The sequence below is a fragment of the Etheostoma cragini genome, chromosome 20 (genome assembly GCF_013103735.1).
Source record: "Etheostoma cragini isolate CJK2018 chromosome 20, CSU_Ecrag_1.0, whole genome shotgun sequence".
In the NCBI taxonomy this organism is placed as follows: Eukaryota; Metazoa; Chordata; class Actinopteri; order Perciformes; family Percidae; genus Etheostoma; species Etheostoma cragini.
Genome location: NC_048426.1, coordinates 9,893,594 through 9,910,502, shown reverse-complemented (window position 1 = coordinate 9,910,502; position 16,909 = coordinate 9,893,594). Strand labels below are relative to the sequence as shown.

The 16,909-nt window shown below is 40.3% G+C and overlaps 1 protein-coding gene and 1 long non-coding RNA gene across 3 annotated transcripts in view; one reads left to right on the top strand and one right to left on the bottom strand.

Moving 5' to 3' along the window:
* Window positions 1-2,274: 2,274 nt before the first annotated feature.
* ddhd1a (DDHD domain containing 1a) overlaps window positions 2,275-16,909 on the bottom strand; it is a 23,994-nt gene continuing 9,359 nt past the window's right edge. For both annotated transcript variants that reach the window (XM_034858014.1, XM_034858015.1), the window contains 11 exons: window positions 14,576-14,704; window positions 12,878-13,025; window positions 8,735-8,844; window positions 8,182-8,288; window positions 7,823-8,085; window positions 7,094-7,169; window positions 6,405-6,554; window positions 5,849-5,913; window positions 5,596-5,768; window positions 5,090-5,287; window positions 2,275-4,976 (listed from right to left, as the gene is read on the bottom strand). In XM_034858014.1, the coding sequence (XP_034713905.1) occupies window positions 4,789-4,976; window positions 5,090-5,287; window positions 5,596-5,768; window positions 5,849-5,913; window positions 6,405-6,554; window positions 7,094-7,169; window positions 7,823-8,085; window positions 8,182-8,288; window positions 8,735-8,844; window positions 12,878-13,025; window positions 14,576-14,704 (1,607 nt within the window). In that variant the 3' untranslated portion in view covers window positions 2,275-4,788. The remainder of the gene's footprint in view (window positions 4,977-5,089; window positions 5,288-5,595; window positions 5,769-5,848; window positions 5,914-6,404; window positions 6,555-7,093; window positions 7,170-7,822; window positions 8,086-8,181; window positions 8,289-8,734; window positions 8,845-12,877; window positions 13,026-14,575; window positions 14,705-16,909) is intronic.
* LOC117935663 overlaps window positions 10,253-16,909 on the top strand; it is a 10,500-nt gene continuing 3,843 nt past the window's right edge. Inside the window, exons 1-2 of the long non-coding RNA XR_004654802.1 lie at window positions 10,253-10,263; window positions 11,650-11,654. This is a non-coding gene — a long non-coding RNA (uncharacterized LOC117935663). The remainder of the gene's footprint in view (window positions 10,264-11,649; window positions 11,655-16,909) is intronic.

Here is a 16,909-nt window from a genome sequence, read left to right as displayed (position 1 = left end):
GCTGCTGTCTCTTTTCTTTCCAAAGCAGCAGCACAATTCACACTCCAACACACTCTCTCCAAGTGATCTGCAGTAAAGACTCATGAATCATCAGTGTTTCTGGCTCAGGAGCCTGGTGAACTCGCTCAGCTGCAGTCCTCCAGCTCAGGAATCTGGGCCTTCAGACTACGCTCAGCATCAAAGCGATTTATAACCCCTCTCCCTGCTGGTCTGACCCCCTCATCAGCGTCTGGCACCCGACCCATTGCCTTTTATAGGCTGTGTTTTAATTGCAGAGTAAACATATGAGTCAGTCAGATGCAGAGCGGGAGAGTCCGATGGAGAGGAGAGATGGCTTGGCTGCAGATGATGTGGATGAGGTAGATGATGTAAAGGGGGTAGAGAGGCGGAGGATGTAAGGGGAGGTTTACACTATCTGCATGAGTTACATTTGGGGAAAAAACAAAAAACAAAAAACAATTTCAATTTCTCAGCATTTGGATTGTAGTTGGTGATATTTCAGTGGGTGAAACTTTGTACGTATTTTATGCTACTTTAACATTTCTCTTACCAACCTAATAGTAGAATTGATCAATTCACACAATCATAAATGAGAGCATTAACAGCTGTTTAAATAGCTCAATTAGGAAAGTGCAATAAATGGAAATAGAAATAGAAAAAGGGCACTGGACAACAGATGGTCAATGGGAGTCTTTGTTCCAGTATTACCTATAGATGACTGACCTCTTCTGGTCAAACATAGAACAGCAGGGCCAAATGCATTATTTATGAGAATCACCTCTGTTCTAAATGGTCCCATCTGTGTGCCTTGCCTTTGCAGATGTTGCTAAACTGCATTAAAGCAGCAGTAACTCATGTGGAAACAATGACTTCTTGTGGATTACAATGCGGCCTATTCACGATCCATAAGTCAGCGTTGTCATTCTCATCAGGGGGTGCCTTGGAAAGAATCTGGTCTGAGTTTCAGACGAACAAGCCGCTCTATTGTCCTCAAAAATCAGTCTGGAAGTGAGCAGTGATAGCATTTTCCTCTGGTGATTTCAACCTCCTCCTACGCGACGGCATAAACAAGTTCAGTATTTTCCCCATCCTATTATCTGTGGGATATGACAGATTAAGAAGAAGATAATTTACTGAATCCAAAAAAAGAAATGCTTTAATAAAAGGAAATAAATACAGTGCTTTGGATGGCAGTTAGAATCCATTACAGACATGGGTTATTGCACAGGTCTAAAGAGAGACAAAAACACTAGAGCAACAGTGGTATCTGACGCAAATCAAACACATATCATTCACAATCGACTGCAATGCTTATTTCTCTTTCACCCGGTGACTAATTACGTTTGGTTGCAGGCCCCTCTGAACATTTTAAAGAATGACAGCACATCTGTAACAGTGGTTGATCCGTTTCCTTAAAGGTCCCATTATATGGTGCTTTTTGGATGCTTTTATGTAGGCCTTAGTGGTCTCCTAATTCCATATCTGAAGTCTTTTTCCCAAAATTCAAAACTCTCTCATGGGTGGGCCAAATTCTCTGGGCGGGCAAAGTAGAGAAAGGGGAGGTAACCTTGTCCCTTATGACCTCATAAGGGGCAAGATGCCAGATGAGCCCATCTGAGCTTTCATTTTCTCAAAGGCAGAGCAGCATACCCAGGGCTCGGTTTACACCTATCCCCATTTCTAACCACTGGGGGACCATAGGCAGGCTGGGGGATTCATATTAATGTTGAAAAACCTCATAAAATAAGATTTTCATGCCATGAGACCTTTAATTATGGCTTCAAACTGGTCAACAAAACATTTAAAAACAGACATTTCCCTGATGGTTGTGGTTCCTTTAACAAAAAATATACTGTTATCATTCAAAATGCTGTGCATTTAATGCTCATTCTGTCAAAAGTATGATTTATCTTGACAAAGGTTTTCTTTAATGCTCTCCAGTTTAGTTCTCTTTTAGCTTCGTATGTCTTTCAAGCAGAGTAAACATAGTTGGAAAATATGTGCTTGAATTAAGAATTGCTAGAATGGAAAATATGCAAAGATCACATACATTTTGGAAAAGGAAAGCCAAATCATAAACACTGGCAGGACATTGTTGTCACTGCCATGGCCTGTCCACACTAAAAAAACGCATTTGAAGTGTCTGAACTCACACACTGCCGCTTAAAGATACAGAGGCAACACTGCAACTGTCCTTGTATTTTGTATTACAAAAGGTCTCCAAGGTAAACTGCATGCCTACTGTCCAAGTAACATATTAAAACTGCTTTCTGCATCTACTGCTGCATTGCAACACATGCTGAGCAAAAAAATAAATGTAATGAACATTTGGCTGTTTTCTACATCATTTCTGTGCAATTCATAGTCAATGAATGGTCAAATGATCCAACGGATCAATTGTAGAAAATGTTTCATATCAATCTCCTGTATTTGCCCCTGTTTCCATACTTCTCCCTGGTCACATATCTGGTCATCTAAAAGGCATCCTGGTTTCAGTCTGTAGGCCTTTGCATTTATGACAGACATTAAATACCAATAAATGGATTCCATTCTGTGGTGGACCAGTCAACAACAGCTCCTGATTGAGAGGAGCAGTAAAACACCAGAATTCACCATAGCAAATTAAAAAAATAGCTCTCATTTAACTACCATATTAGAACAAGTTGAACACAAAAAGAAAATTTGACACTGACAATTGATCAAGTTTGTCACGTGACTAACTTAAATCTAAGGGTAATTCCATTTCTTCATCCCCTTCAAAAGTCTTATGATTTCATTAAAAGTCCATTATCAATCATGAGTGATTTTCTGTTCAATGAAGAACACAAAGCAGTTTCCTAGATGTGTGTTGGCACTCTCTGCAATGTCTTCTTGCTCCAGCATCCATCTATCATTCATACCACTGCGTGCCAAGTGAGTACGTTTCCTAACTTCTGCCTAATCCTTACTGGGCGTGTTTTTAAAAAGGATGACAATCCACCGACGCACGATGCGTCATTACAGGAGTATTATTTATTTATTATGTATTTTTTAGAACTGCTCTGACAAACCTAAGGCATGAGCCATGATAAGCAAAAAATGTTTAGAAAACATTGATTTGCTGTCTACAGTTGTCCACATTCTTTTCTTTTTGGAGTAAATTTATGAGTAGTATCAATTAGGCAACGACACACCTGGTGGCTGAGAAATACACCTTTTTTTCTAAATTAAGAAAACCTTTCACACAAATAAAAACAAAGGCTGAGATTTCCATTGCTCAAAAGAGGAAAGTGTGAAATGTTCACAAGAAAAGGCAAGATACAATTTTGATTGTGATGTATCACAAAATAATAAAAGGAGCTATTTCTTACCCCAATTACTTTTCCGTGGAGTATGCCTTAGAATGACTAATGCCACGCAGCTATTAAGTTAGACACATAAATGTTATTTGGCTGCACGTTTGAATTAAATTTTCCCAGAGATGATATCACTAGGAAAAACATTTCTTATTTAGGAAAAAATACATCCAGTTCCACTGATTTCATCTAAATATAAAAAGATACAGCAGAGAAAATTCTCTTCATAACCGTTACTTAATATAGAAGCATTAGTTTGAATTATAGTTTTGGGTGAGACCTTGTCTTGTAAATGATATGACAAAGAGATTTAAAAATAATTGACCGGGTGTAAGAAAATAACTCTTCATGTCCAGCCCTCGTTTCAGAGCGAAGACATGCATGTCTTGATAAAAGCCTCATGTGGTTGTAAACCTCTGCATATACAGTAAATGTCACATGGGAACGATTGATGTCTTGCAGGACATTCAACTGTAACTGTTTTTGGTGTTAAGAGACAATTTGTGCCTCGTACTTTAACAAAAATTGAACTTTGCATAAAACGAAACCCAAAAGGACATTCGGTTTAAGTTGTTACAATATAAAAGTGGCGCTTTGTTCCGGTTTTATTTGGTGCATATCTATTTCAAGAGTCAGACAATGTTAAAAAGAGGCAAACATGAAAAAAATTAAAAAATCACAGAGAAAGAAAAACTATATAAATATGTTTGTTATGAGTTTCCTCAAACTTCCAAAACATTATTAAAGGGATAATGCCCAACATTTTTGTTTGGAAAAACTAATCAGAACTATTTTGCATGGGTAATATTATTTGGCTAATTAAGAGAGGCATTGCATTTGCTTGTTAGTATTATGTTTTTTTTTATTTGTGGTAGCTGAAGATTTATTTTAAAGGTTAAATTAAAATGTTCTCTTCTCCATGAAACAAAGGTCAGACAGGTGTGTCACAAGGCTCTGGAATGAGTCTGCGGGAGCGAGGCTGGATGTAGATATATGGACACTTTATCAACAGGCGGCAGCTGTTTAAGGTTGAAGACTTGGGGATGAAGTTAGAACTCTCTTCCAATGGTTGCATCAAACTCATAAGACTCTTGTTCCATGTTTATTTGTAGCTTGTGGCCATACTGGCAAAAGGTTGCACCTCCTTAGGGGTTCCTAGTCCAACAATGTCACCCTCAGAGTGCACAGTTGTGTGTAACTACATAAAAAGAGACAAAAATGCACATCTTGGAATTAAGTCATTTTGTGAAGATTGGTTCCAACGTGTTAAATAAGATGCATCACAGGGAGATATAGGAAAAAAAAATAAGATTTGTTGTATTTCAGCAGTTTGTGTGCATAAAAAAATAAACGAATGATGTTTCTGTTTTTGTCTTGTCAAAAAGGTGACCTACCCCCTTCAGGGTTATAAGACACCATTTAAGTGTCTATGTGTTGTGACAAATTTGCTGCTTCAGTCTGGCTCTTGAGTATTTTCTGCTGGGTCAGAGGGTGTCGTCTTCTGTTTGTATATGAAGGTCAACAGGAAGAGAGCTATGTCATGGGAGCACCAGTAACCTGTGTGTGAGGTCACAGCTGACCAATAGCGACTTTCCACCAGACCCTCTCGGAGCTCAAAGTCGATGCGGCGCTCCAGCTCCACTGTAAGACAGAATTAGAGACATTAAAGCTGATATTTGTGCCCTCCAAACCCAACAACAAATGTGAGACGTTCTCTAGGATTGTTTATTGTTGGACGGGTTAAATGAACTAACATGATGTGTCAGTAACGGGTGAGGTGGGCCGAATCAGGGTGGAGAGGCCATATGCTGACTGGCTTTCTGTCCGCTTCTGCTCCTCTTCCTCAGTGTTCGCCCCTACCTCCAGTCCTAAAGCCACTGAGGGCTGGCTGTTGGAGCGGGAGAAACGTGAGAAGAGGATGCCGCCAATGCCCTTCCCTATGCTCGCCGCTCCTATATTGAGTATGGAAAATAAGAGAGAAAAAAAATGAGAGATGCTGCGTTAGATTTGCAAAAATCTATTTTTTCTTTGTTGATATTTCATGTATTCAATTTATTTCAAAAGGAAAGCAAAGTGTATAAGCCCATCCTCCATCCCTCCACATGATGGCACTGTTGACATAGTAAGTGAGAATTTACCTTACTTCAAATATTAAACCTCACAGAAGAGAACAGATTTTAACTATGGAATAAGGACTGTCACATTTTTAAATATGTACATAAAGCTTTAAAACAAAAACAAAGTGATGGTAGTTTCTTACCCAGTATGCTGGCTTTGCCCAAATTGGTGATGGACTCTCCATAGTGCCTGCGGGCGAGCACCGGAGAGGTGCTCGGGCTGGGGATGCTCTCAGTGTCCGAGATCGGTTCTTTGACTGGGGTCAGGAAGGTAGGCCGGACCTCCTCATAGGGTGTGGGGCAAGTTTCGCTACACCTGGAAGATAAATAGACACTTTGAAAACATACTGTGTGGATAACACTGAGCGTTATAAGACGTAAGATTCAAGTTCCTACCAGTGTATCTGAACAGGTGCAATGTTGCTGTAATGTTTGAGGATGAGGGGCTCCAGTCTGTAGGCCTGAACAGAACAATACAACTGTAGTTAGCTTACAGCAGGGGTCTTCAACATTTTTTAGACCAGGGACCCATTAGTTCAAAGAGAGACCGAGTAGGGACCCACTACTGTATATATGTTGTAAACAATTGAGTTGCATAATAAACTTGGTCAAATGGATAAAAGAATTGATATTATTTATACATCAAGTTTTAAACATCTATATGGAAGGCACAGTGAATTGTTAAGCCTAACTGTATGGCTACCATAGTGGCTACATTACCTATAGTAGACTTATCTTCAAGGATTTGTTTTTTTTGCACAATAGGCCAATTTATCTTTGCTATTACGTAGAGCACAGTACAAAATGGCAAGTCCAGTATAAACAGCAAATTCCTACTTATGAATCTCGCCATTGAAAATACTTAAAAAAAGGAAATCTTGACTTGTTGTCATAACGCTGAGCGAGAGAGAGAGCATCTGTATGGGCTGGGGGCAATCAACGAGACACTGACCACAGGGTCTGTGGGATGGAAGACATTGAAGAGCCTGCTGCAGAGGGAGGTCGGCAGGATGTGGTCCTGATGGCAGCTGGTACCAGGACGGATCCCTCTCAGAGCCAAGAACACCGCCAGAGGAGAACCCATGCAGAAGAAGTTTTCCACCTGAGAGACAAAAAGTGGAAAATACGACATGAATGTCTTTGGTATTGACATAGGAAGCACTTGCTCAAGGCTGTGAACACTCAACGTTTCCATAATAATGGACACATGAGTATAACAAACCTTTAAAAGGTACAACAAATAATTACATTCCACGAGTCAATTGTCTGTGTCCAAACTGGCAGCGACAGACGCCGTCCACAAGGAGCCTGGGTCTGTCCGAGGTTTCAGGCACCAAATGCTTGCTCGTGGGAACTTGTTGGGTCTTTGTAAATGATAGTGAGGTCTAGACCTACTCTATCTGTAAAGTGTCTTGAGATGACTCTTGTTATCATTTAACACTATATATAAAATTAAAAAATGTAATCGAATGAGGAAGCCAAAACTTAAGTCATAGCATTTGGTGGTGAAACGTTGTTAAGTCCTTCAAAGCAAATATCCTTGCAAAAAATACAACTATAACCTCAACTATTTATCGACTTAGAGTAATGCCATATTGTAATGGTACACATGGAGTATGTTCAAATAATTAAGCATCTTACCTTAAATTTAAGGGCTGGGCGTGTCGGGGGTTTTGAGGCCTCCAGTGAGAGGAGTTGATTTTCCAGCTCTTGTAACCTGTTAGAAGGTGTTCATATATATAGTGTTCATTAACTAGAAACAAAATGAAATGGAAAAAAATTCTACAAAATTGTACCATGAAAATCAGTCACAATACAGTCCTTTTTGAATATGCCTTTCTGCATTACTCATCACCTCAAGCTACCAAGACATACCGATTCTCCAATCGGCTACAGCAAGCAATCTCAGTACCACTCAGATCAAAAAGCTTTTTCCCAGTAGCACTTTCACTAAAGTAATGATTAGCACACTAAATGATATTGCACACACAGGGCGATGGGTGGTGCTGAGGAGATATATTAAAAGCTTCTTCACTTCCATTTGATCATGGGGCATCGCAAATACCCTGCTGCCTCACAAAAAGAAACAAGAAACACAACATCGCACCTCAAAATGGAGCATGACATGAAACACAGCACACTGTAGTATAGCCTAAATAAATGCTAGGTTTTATACTGAATTTGGAGGGAGTGGTTTAAATTTGAGAGAGCTGAAGGTAAATTACATATTTGTCAGAATGAAGTCTGATCTGAGATCCCTGAGATTTGGACTACTTTCTCCCAGATAATCTCTTCCTTACAGTTACTGTATACATCCAATCCCTTAAACCAAGACAGGAGTCACTGAAGAATTACATTAGCAAGCTCTACCTATTCCTTGTGAGCTGTAGCTGCTCTAAAACGTGCTTCTCCTCGTAGGACATCCAGCGTAGGTCCAGCTCCGCCTCCACAGCGTGATGCTCCTGCTGACAGAAGCGCACCGGATCCCATCCCGTCATGATGTCGTAGGTGATGACACAGCCGAGGGAGTGAGACACAATGGAAACTTTGCCTCCCCTCTCCTCAAACTCAGGGTTCCGGGAGCAGAAAAGTGTGTAGAGTCTGTTTAGCTCCTGTGTTAGGCCCTTGGTAATCTGAAGAGACGGGGAGTGGAGAAGTTTTAAATAGATAGTGTATATTGTTAAATAGAGAACTCTAATTTGGGGTTTCTGGAAGTGTGCAACTCTTACCTCATCCCGGTAAAGGGGGCTGTTGTAGTACATGATGTCCATGGCACTGCTGTTGAGTAGATCTCTCAGTCCCCTCACTTTGTCTGGTGTTATTGAGTCTACTGTATCTACAAAAACAACAGTAGAGATGTTAACAGAGATGTAATGCCAGATGATGGTGCCTGGATTCATATACTCAGTGGCCAGACATTAGCTATAGCTTTACAATAATATAACGTAATCCAACACAACAGCTCAGCCATAAATTCTGCCTTTACAAAGATGAGACATTGTTCAATTTTGATTGACACTGTCAGAGAAGTATTTATTAAATCATAGGCTTAATATTGCAGTTATAGTTTGCACTGCAGTTGTGTTGAACTGGTTAGGACAGGTCATGAGTTTACCGTTACCTGCTGTCTACACTTAAACCTGTAAGAATCTGACAACACAATTATTTTAAAATTAGGATAAGAAAGACACATTAAATACATCCACTGTACACAGATTTAAAGCGAAAACTGAACAGACAACATACACACAGGCATGCAAAGTCTGAAAAACACACACTGACCTCCATCCAGAGCAAGTTTGGAGCGCCACTCGACAGGCAAGAACTCCACATGCTCGTCATTGTGCTCCGAAAAATGCTTCTCCTCCATCTTCCTCACTCCCTCCCTCAGCCTAGATAGACACAGAACAATAAAGACCATACATTATGAGGACACCATCGCACACTGACAAAGTTATCACTTCAGAGTGCATTTGGGCATATGTTGGCTGATATGCCAACACTATAAGATAAAAAAGGCAGTAAAAGTACTTTTTCCAGAAACAACGTCATATATATATATATATATATATATATATATATATATATATATATATATATATATATATATATCCGGCCCTGCTACAAACTGACTAGAAAGTCTATGCTTGTACTAGTTCTCTCACAGACTTTGACTGTTGGAAAGAAGAATGACGCCCACTTTGCTACTCCCTGATGTAGCACACACACAATGGGTGCAATGCTACTAATCTTATATGATACAGCATTAGCTCAAAGGAAACTCTAAATACACAAAGAGAGAGAGAGAGAGAGGGGTAGTGTGTTTACATGGGTAAATTGAGGCTGAGAGGCTTTTAGGTGGCTAGTCGGTGAATGGAGCACCTAATGCAGTTTTTGACAGGACTGTCTGCAGGCTAGTGTGTTTGCAAGGGAAATAAATGCTCAGAGTGTTGAGTGCTGCATCACAGACATTTCTGTGCTGCACCCACAAAGACTCCCTAGAGGTTGGTAATTATTAGGTTCTAGTAAACTAAGTTTGAATAGACACTTTTCGTTTTTGTACAAAATGCCGTCTGTAGGCAGTGACTGTTGGCAAACAGTTACCTCTCTCAGATAGAACAGTACAGCGGTGGACCTCATCCTAAGAGGGATCCAGGACATCAGGCTCAATACCACATTCGGTGCAGCAACCCAGAGCAGACCAGCTACCAGGAGGGCCCTGCTTCCTTACAGGGACCCTCCACCACAGTACGGTTGAGATCGTGTGTGTGCGTCCTCGAGATCTCATAGTCATATAACTTGTGTTGTCGGTTCATTTAAACTTGTTGAAGTAATAGCTTGTAGTTCTTGTAAATTAAATTCAAAGTAAGTTAGCTGGTGATTTCATTGTCTTTGCTCTTCACCTGTTAGCTTGGTTGCACGTGACGGATCATCCGGTGTAACGGCGATTGTTGTATGCCGTTGCTCACGGTTGTATTTTATGTTTATTGTTTGCATGCTACAGTGGTGACACTGCATTAACATAATGTAGTTAATACTGTGTTTATTGTTATTATTTACTAGCCTATATGTAGTTTCTGTTCATTTTGTGTGGTGGCCTTTACAAAGTAATTTTTTTATTTGCAGAACCACACACACACAGCCATAAAAGAGCTACCCACGTGCCCATATTTGTACGGTTGCTTGAGTCAATAAAATATCAAAAGAGAGAAGTTGTCTCCGTCCGTGTGTTGGCAGACGCACATGGGACACACCTTATTAACAGTTTTAGAATACCCTAAACCCCCACAATTTCCTCTTTCACTGCTGCTGTTGACACACAGAAAGGCACACAACTGAAATTAATTCAGGTTCAAAAAAATAAAAGCAAAACAAGGAACTGGCTAGACATGTCAGGTTGATCTTTCCTCTTGGCTGAGGAAAGTCTCCATGCTGCAATCCATAGGGATCTGGGAGTTAGGATTAAAGTGCCCTGCAGCTTGACTTGGTCTACTTTACCTGCTTAGCTGGCCTGAGCCGTGGTCAGTGGCCCGATGCTAACTACACAGGGACACACAAAGATCTGGTCTGCACGTTCTGTACTACTGTCTATAATGCTCATGTTCCAGGGCCAGTACAGTGGTGCCATTCAAGGTTGGGGGCAAGCCCACCCAGTACATCAAACAAAGACATAAAAAGACTGTGCCCTAGCTAAAGATAAGCTACAGTGACACTTCATTGGTGTTTCACTCTTAAAAAAGCAAGAACACTGTAAGGTGTTCTTCTTCCTTTAAGGTCTCTTAGAGCAGAAGTGATTATTGCTGCCTGTTATTTTAACTTCCCCACTGCGGCCTCTACACAAATATCTACTATTGACAGAGTTCCTCATTAAAATGCTGAACCTTTAAAATCCAAATAGAACTCGTTAGGCAGGTTGAAGCATCCGCTAGCAGTATCAGGCCATGCTGATAATTTGGGTTTTACGTGCCAAGGTTACCATCCATCTCTGAAAATTGCTCAAAGCATTCAAGAGATTGGCACACATGGAAACATGAAATGTGGATTCATGATGTTGGTGCAGCTGGTTAGTTTACGTACACTGATATAGCGTGAGTCCCAGTTGTTTGGAATTATACAATTATTTTGGAATTTAGCGCGATATTTAGACGTCAAAGTGTATATGTACCCCGCATAATATTTCTCTTATGTTGTGTTGCATGAATATTACTTTCCTAAATACAATGCATCAGGCAAATTAGCCAAAAATCCCTGTCCCCTAGTTTTGTTAAAGGTCTAATGACATGGTGCTCTTTGGATGCTTTTATATATACACCTTATTGGTCCCCTAATACCTTATACCATATCTAAAGTTTATTTTCCAAAATGTAGCCTTGGTGCAGAATAACAGCAACTACAGTAAGTCCCATAACGAGCTTTCCTTAGTATGTGCCATTTCTGAGTCTGGAGATTTTGAGGAGAGAGGGGGGGGGCAAGGTTGAGGCTTGGGGTGTGGCCATGACCAACCGCCACTTTGCTCGTTTGAAAGCCATGATGTCTCTCTCTCTCATGGGTGGGCCAAATTCTTTGGGCAGGCAAAGTAGAGACAGGGGAGGTAACCTAGCCCCTTATGGCCTCATAAGGAGCAAGATTCCAGATCGACCCATCTAAGCTTTCATTTTCTCAAAGGCCATTTCTGGCCACTGGGGGGTCATAGCCAGGCTGGGTGAACTCCATTTAATATTAATGAACATCATAAAGTGAAATTTTCATGCCAGGGGACCTTTACATTTTGATGCATTGTGCTGTCTTGGCCACAGTACCGAAGTCAATAATAATACAAGGTAAAAAGTTAAAGAAACAGCCAGAGAAGACAAAGAGGGTGAGAAAGAACGAATGACTGGGGGAGGATAACAAGACATAAAAGCTGCAGGTTCAATGTCATCAAAAGAAAAACTTGAAATAACTTCCACTATTGGAGGCGTTGGATGAACAAACACGAGGGGAAAAATATGATACATGCAATAGTGGTTGTAAAGGGGGGTCAAAGCCCAGATAATATTAAGCTAAAAATAGCATGTGGCCCAAGCGAAAACAAAAACATCATTCCTTATTTGAAGCCAACCGAAATAAGGAAATCTGCAGTTCCTTGAATGGCCACACGATGTTTGGTGCGTAAGAAGGTAATTCGCCAAAGCGCCCCATGTTGAAAAGACTAACTTAACAGCAGAATTAAACATATTTACATTACAGCCTAGTACAAAACACTCAACCTTTTTACCCATTTTTGGATTAGGCGGGAAGATTGTGATGCCGGAGCCACCGGGAAAGTAACATACTTGAATTCAAATGCTTAAACAGCCGAAAACATATAATGTGCAGTGTCCACATATTGACTGTAGTCATCACAGAAAAATTTGCATTCCATAAATGCAGTAGTTACATACTTGACAATGGTGCTGAACAAAAAAGGGGTATCGGTAAACACAAGGACCTGCCACACAGGTTGATATGTGAAACCCTTCATCGGTTAATAAAAACAACATGCAATATAAGCTTATTCAGGAGCACGGGAAACACACAAAAATTGCTAAAGCACAATTTACAACCATTTACAAGAACTAGATTGTATCATGCTTTTTTCATAACAAACAGAAATACAAAGAAAAAAAATATGTGAGCTGTCTTTAGAAAAGCCAAAGGAAAAAGAATGACAGAATGAGAAGTGTGAGAGACAGACTGTGTCCGGAAAAGAAGAAGGAAACAGCAACTAACAAACCTTATGGCAATTCAAACATTTTATCAGACGAGAATTTAGTTAGTGCGCGAGAAATTTGAACCTGCCTTAATTATAATGGAACAAAAGTTTAAAAACTTTGTGGTTTTACTGACATAAAACACCATGCATGCACGCAAATCCTTAATCCGATTTTCTATTTAAAAACTCACATTCCAGTGTTTTTAATAATGCGTCCCTGGTCCATCTTCTGTCCGATCCCATGAACCACAAAGACAATGTGTGTAGTCTGAGGGGCTCTGTCCTCAGGTGAGGCCTCCTCAACAAAACCCCGATGAAGCCGAGTTCCACTGCTGGAAGCTGGAGGAAGCAGAGGACATGGTTGGACTATTAGTAATCGTATCTAGCTGCTTGTGATTTCTGTACAGTAAGCAGGGGTTTTCCTGGCTCAGAATGGGCCTTGCGGGGGATTACCACATACAGCAGTAAGCAAAATGTATATGATGCTTGAGTAAATAAAACTTAACTTAAATATATCAACAAATCACCTGGAGAGTCTTGTACAGCCCGACTCTGGAGATAAAACTGAGATTAGTTCTGATATTTATGTTCTGCTTGTTCAACAGTTGTTTAGTAAATTGCTCTTAAACACATTTAGAGAGGAATTGAATTGCTATTTTTATTCTTAATTGTTGTCATATCTGTACGGTGTTTCTAAATACACACATTGCCACTATGTTCACTAGAAGGCTATTAATAGTGTTTAAGTAACGTGCTGTTGTGAGTCCAAGAAGGCAAGTAGGTGAGACATAAAGCCCTGCTGTGACTGTGGCCAAAGACGAGTGTGTGTTCCTATTTAGAATCTATAGTCCAGTCCAGTCACGTGATGTGATAGTGATGGGAGCCAATGGCATTTACTGCTGTCTGGATAGCATTAAGGAGACTTCTTATCACTGAGCATTTGTGTGTCAGGGGGATTGACATAACCAGTGACAACTCCTCCTCTTATTCTCTGCAAACAGGAGATTAAAAAGCAACATAGAGCTGGGAGATTGGAGATCAGATTGGAGTCATCCAGACAGATCAAAGATTGAACATGGGGTCAAACTGCAGTTGCTGTGTCTTCAGTTAGGGTTATTGGATCAACCCTGGACCCTGAGAATAGCAGATGGACACTGCATGATTTTGTGGGTTAATCCAGTTAATAGAATGATCTGTACCCAGCCGTGTTCAAACTGTTAAACACTAGAAAATGGCGGCACAATGTGAATACAGCTACAAGTATATCATGCATTAAATGGGGAAAAAAAGTTTGGTGCAAACCGAGTGAACAAGGGAAGCATAAAACATTTGATCTTTTCTGGCTTATCATTCTTTCCTGGCTTATCATACAAGTATAGGAAAAAATATGCTGTGGTTTGTTTGTATTTGTTTGAACCAATCCCAATTATCTTGGTTGGCACTAAAAAAGATAGATAGGACATCCGACGCATGATGTCAGGGTTTATCCCAGCAATGTAGATCCGCTGGCGAAGCGGCAGACTCTCAGTCTGGTTTGACCAAATGTTTGCCTTCAAAATATAGCAAAACAAATAGTTTATGTCAAAAAGTGTAAGGTAAACTGAGTCTAATTAAAACCTTTCTTTAATACTATGTCATAAATGTATAATATTGTGTACCATTTCTGATTTCATCATCCATATATGTGTAGTTGTAGTAGTAATATGTACAGGTATCCAGTTGCTAGTAGTAAGAATAAAACAGATTGAGCAAATTATTTTAACTGTTCAAACACTGTTTTTTTTTTAATTCAACACTAATAAATACAAACACACATATACAGTATGATCAGGGAAGCGTTTGTCCACCTCATCATGTGGGAAGATAATGACAGTGTGTACATTACAGACCTTTGGAGAAGCCCAGTTTCTGGGTGACGGTGCGTGCAATTTTGGATGTGGTGGCATCGCTGTAGAGGTATACCTCATCCACACTGTGCCAATCCACATGGGTCCGACTCAGCTTCAGACTGTGGATGGCTGTAGAGGGGGCAGTGAGAGAGGAGTGAGTGAATGAATGAATGGACAATGAAAATAGAGGAGAGCATTGGTAGAAGGTGTGGGAAATTGTGCAAAGAGAAGGGAACACCAAGGAAAAGGGTTCACCGATACAAAGGGGTTGTGATTACGTTTCAAGGTGAGAACAGAGGGAGAGAGATTGAAGACATTGTAAGAGTTACACCCAATTGTGATCATTTTAAACGCAGTAGGATAAAGCAAAAGTCTAGGATCAGTCTATTCACAGCTCAATCTAATGCAGTTTGGAGCATTGATCTGCATTTGGAAAGAAAAAAAAACGTCCAACTGTCACAATTGCATGTGTCATGATTGCACATTTCAGCTCTTGCTTGTATGTCCTGCTTGCGCATCATCAAATCAATGACATTTTGTTATTGTTATGTGCCAATATCTAAATTAAATTGACTTTCACTCCAATTTTTCTCAATGTTGCTGATTCAAACTTTATTGCAGTGATAAGGGCAAGTAAGAGCAGAGGTATGGCCGGGTAGAAGAAACTGTTTTGCTACAGGAGTAAAGAGAGATGCATGAAACTGGTTGACTTGAGAGAGTGATTTATGTCTCTGCAGTATGTCCTTTAAACGTCCGTTGCAGTCAAGTTCATTGGATGAAATTGGTGGAAGACCTTGGCGTAGGCCCAGTGCCCAGTCATGACTCTTTGTAATGCTCTGAACCAATCTAGGGATTAAAACCCTTAAGAACAGGGTAAAGTACTTCTAACAAACAACACAGCCCCGCAAACCAAATGACAACGTAAAATGAAATGCTACAAACTTACTATTACTGTATTGCTATGGTGCATCAAAAAGCACACCAAAAAAGAGTTGGAGTGGAAGCATGACCAGGAAATCACTTGTGTCATGTGTCAGACCGGTGCATCCTCTCCATATGTTTTATTTCTTCTCATTAATCTTTTAATATATGACATTTATTAGACATTCTTTGGTGCCAGGTCAACAGGGAAGGAATAAATAAGACATTTGCGAAGACGTTAAAAAATATATCTACCTCTTTTTCCGTTCCCATGTAAATTAATAAAATTATATACATACACACACACACAGTATATATGTAAAATCAGATACATATAGGTGAAATTGGGCCTCTGGCAGGCTAATGTCTTCATTGGACACGCATGACGAGTGGTTAATGCGAGGCCAAGCAGTTATTACACCCTAGATGTTCACTCTGAGGGCAACCAGTGTGGAAAGGAATGGTTCCCTCTAAAGAAGAAGGACAAGCAGGGTTGAGTAGAGTTTGCCACAAGGAAACATAAGTGTTGGGAGTAAAGGGCACTAGATAAATTTGGAATAAAAAAAAGGAAGGACATTGTTTTTCCTAGCCAAATAAAACAATAAATTTCATGCACTGAGGAACCTGAGGTGAGCGATTCAGTTTCCTCTGTCACACGTTTCCATTTATCTTTTGCAGATCCTCAAATGAAACCATTCAACAGCAAAGCAAACACACGCTTAACCTCTACTAGCACCACCACCATCATCACACAGAATATCACAAAACCACTCTATGAAAGCAGCTATGAAGTGGAACAATCAACTCTTCAGAAAAGAGAAGCCTTCACCATCTGGTTCGGCTTAATCTCAAACAGTTTAGAGTGGCCTCCTTTCCTCATCTACCTCATGGAATCACAAGCGAGAGCAAAGGAGAAAAGGACGGTGGCAGTTGCCATGAGACCCACCCACTGTTACAGGGTGGGTCAAACCACTAAAGACTGTTGACATTTATTTGGCAGAGTCCACTGTAAAACAGGAGGTGTTAGTCGAGCTAGACTATAAACTAGTGGATGTTGAACTTCCCCCAGTTAGCTAGCTTTAACAACACAAAATATTAGTTTGATGAGATTTACAAGTGAAAATGTAGCCGTAAGATGGAGTGATTATCATGGGGTACAAAGACACTTCCTGTTTTACAATGAGAGGCAATGCATTGCGAAAGAAAGGGAAAGGCGGGGAATCAAAATGTACAGAGGAGCTGGCAGTCAACCAAGAAAGGTTAAAGAGTTTACTGAGAGAGTTCTCTAACACTGCTACGGCAAATTACTAAGGGACACAGAGTAAGGAAGTGATGAGGGGCAGAGAATGTGATGAAGAATACAAAGCAACCGGGTAATCCGTGGAAATAAAAGAGAAACAAGTGTGGGGGGGG